General features: G+C 42.4%; 1 protein-coding gene across 1 annotated transcript; it reads left to right on the top strand.

Moving 5' to 3' along the window:
- The first annotated feature begins 279 nt into the window (after positions 1 to 279).
- SARC_15956 (hypothetical protein) lies at positions 280 to 1,429 on the top strand. Its single transcript, XM_014289929.1, has 3 exons — positions 280 to 350; positions 568 to 641; positions 741 to 1,429. Exons 1-3 carry the CDS (start codon positions 293 to 295, stop codon positions 852 to 854), a joined length of 246 nt encoding a protein of 81 aa, XP_014145404.1. The 5' UTR covers positions 280 to 292; the 3' UTR covers positions 855 to 1,429.
- Positions 1,430 to 1,509: the final 80 nt, after the last annotated feature.

Raw genomic sequence — 1,509 nt, 5'->3', positions numbered from 1 at the left:
TATGTGTGTGTGTGTATACGCGCGTGTGTGTGGCTCTGCGTTTGTGTGTGTGTGTAAATATTTGCACATATGTGGCAACACGGTCGAGATCTGTGTTTGAAATATTATGGATTAGCCAGTGACCGTAATAGTCGCGCTTTAGGTCCCATAGTGCGTGGTTTGCACGTTCTCTAAAAGTTGACATGATTCGATACTGGGGGTCCACGGCCAGATCTTCACATATATATCATGAAGAGTACGATACGACGCTACGAATATAAAAACCATTCATTCAATTATTCACAGGAAGAGCATGACAGATATAGCGGCAAGTGACGCCGCTCTGGTAAATGAGCGATTGGAAATTGAAGGTATTTTTGATGTCTTTTTCGTTGATAGCGCACGCATTGATTTAAACACAGTCTTGTCGGCTCATCTTGTTCGCTAAGATATCAATAGCGCCTTTGTACCTGCCGTCATTCAATCAAACAAGCTCCGTCATTCAACCTAATAAGTTCCGTCAGTCAACCAAATAAGTTTTGTCATTCAACCAAGTAAGTTCCGTCTACGTTTCTATTTAACTTTCAGTATCAAATCCAAAGGTCGATGTGGGCGCACACAAAGGTGGCACAGATGTTTCTCACATCGCTGCTGAACCCAAGGTGAGCTCTACAGGCTTTTTTTCTATTGTTATCTTTGCTGTTCTTCGTACGCGTGTTGTATATTGCTGACTCTCATATCTCTTATCCTTGTCATCTTAGAAACTTACCAAAAAGGAGCAGGCAGCCAGGAGGAAAGAGGAAGCAGAAAGGTGTTTCCAAAAGCAAAGGGCTTTATTTTCGGAGATAGACAAACACGAGTTACACTACGGGTGAGTATCGATACAAGTACAACAACCTGACCACTCTTGACCAGCTCTAACCCTGGTTATACACAAACGGCACGTTCGGCATTTAATCAGTTCGTCAGTTTGTCCATACTGATGTACGCGGAGTAGCTCGAATACGCCTAATTATTCCAGGCCTTACAGATCTGAGTTGCGCCAGAGAATCAAGCTACAAGCTAAGATTCGCCACAAGAGAGTGGGCTCGCCTCTCCACATGCTAAATTTCATCAGCATGCCATCAGCATACCAATAGCAATATCATTCGGTTAATGGCGAAGCCAACGATTACAGGTGAGCAGCATGTGTTCCTCTTGTTGAGAGGCTATAATAATGCAATAGAAGCACGATTCCACCCGACACCACTTCTGAATAGCTATCAACTGGTAGGGAGAATGGCCGTTAGAATGGAAACTACTCATGCCTTGTGAATCTGCGTGGCGCTAGCCAACCGTTTAAATTACGGTCTTGTAGTTGAATTTGGTTCTGATTGCCAAACATTAACGAGTTCTTCCGGAAATAGCGATGCAATGTCGTACTGAATTAAAATTTTCCTCTCCGCTCCGCTTCAGGATGTCTCCTTTGCTTTGTGTCATTGGCTGTTTTTTAAATTTTTATATTATTATATTATATTAGATATATATATA

Source organism: Sphaeroforma arctica (genome assembly GCF_001186125.1).
Source record: "Sphaeroforma arctica JP610 unplaced genomic scaffold supercont1.7080, whole genome shotgun sequence".
NCBI lineage: Eukaryota > Ichthyosporea > Ichthyophonida > Sphaeroforma > Sphaeroforma arctica.
The sequence above is the reverse complement of the archived record's forward strand: the minus strand, read 5'-3'. Positions and strand labels throughout refer to the sequence as shown.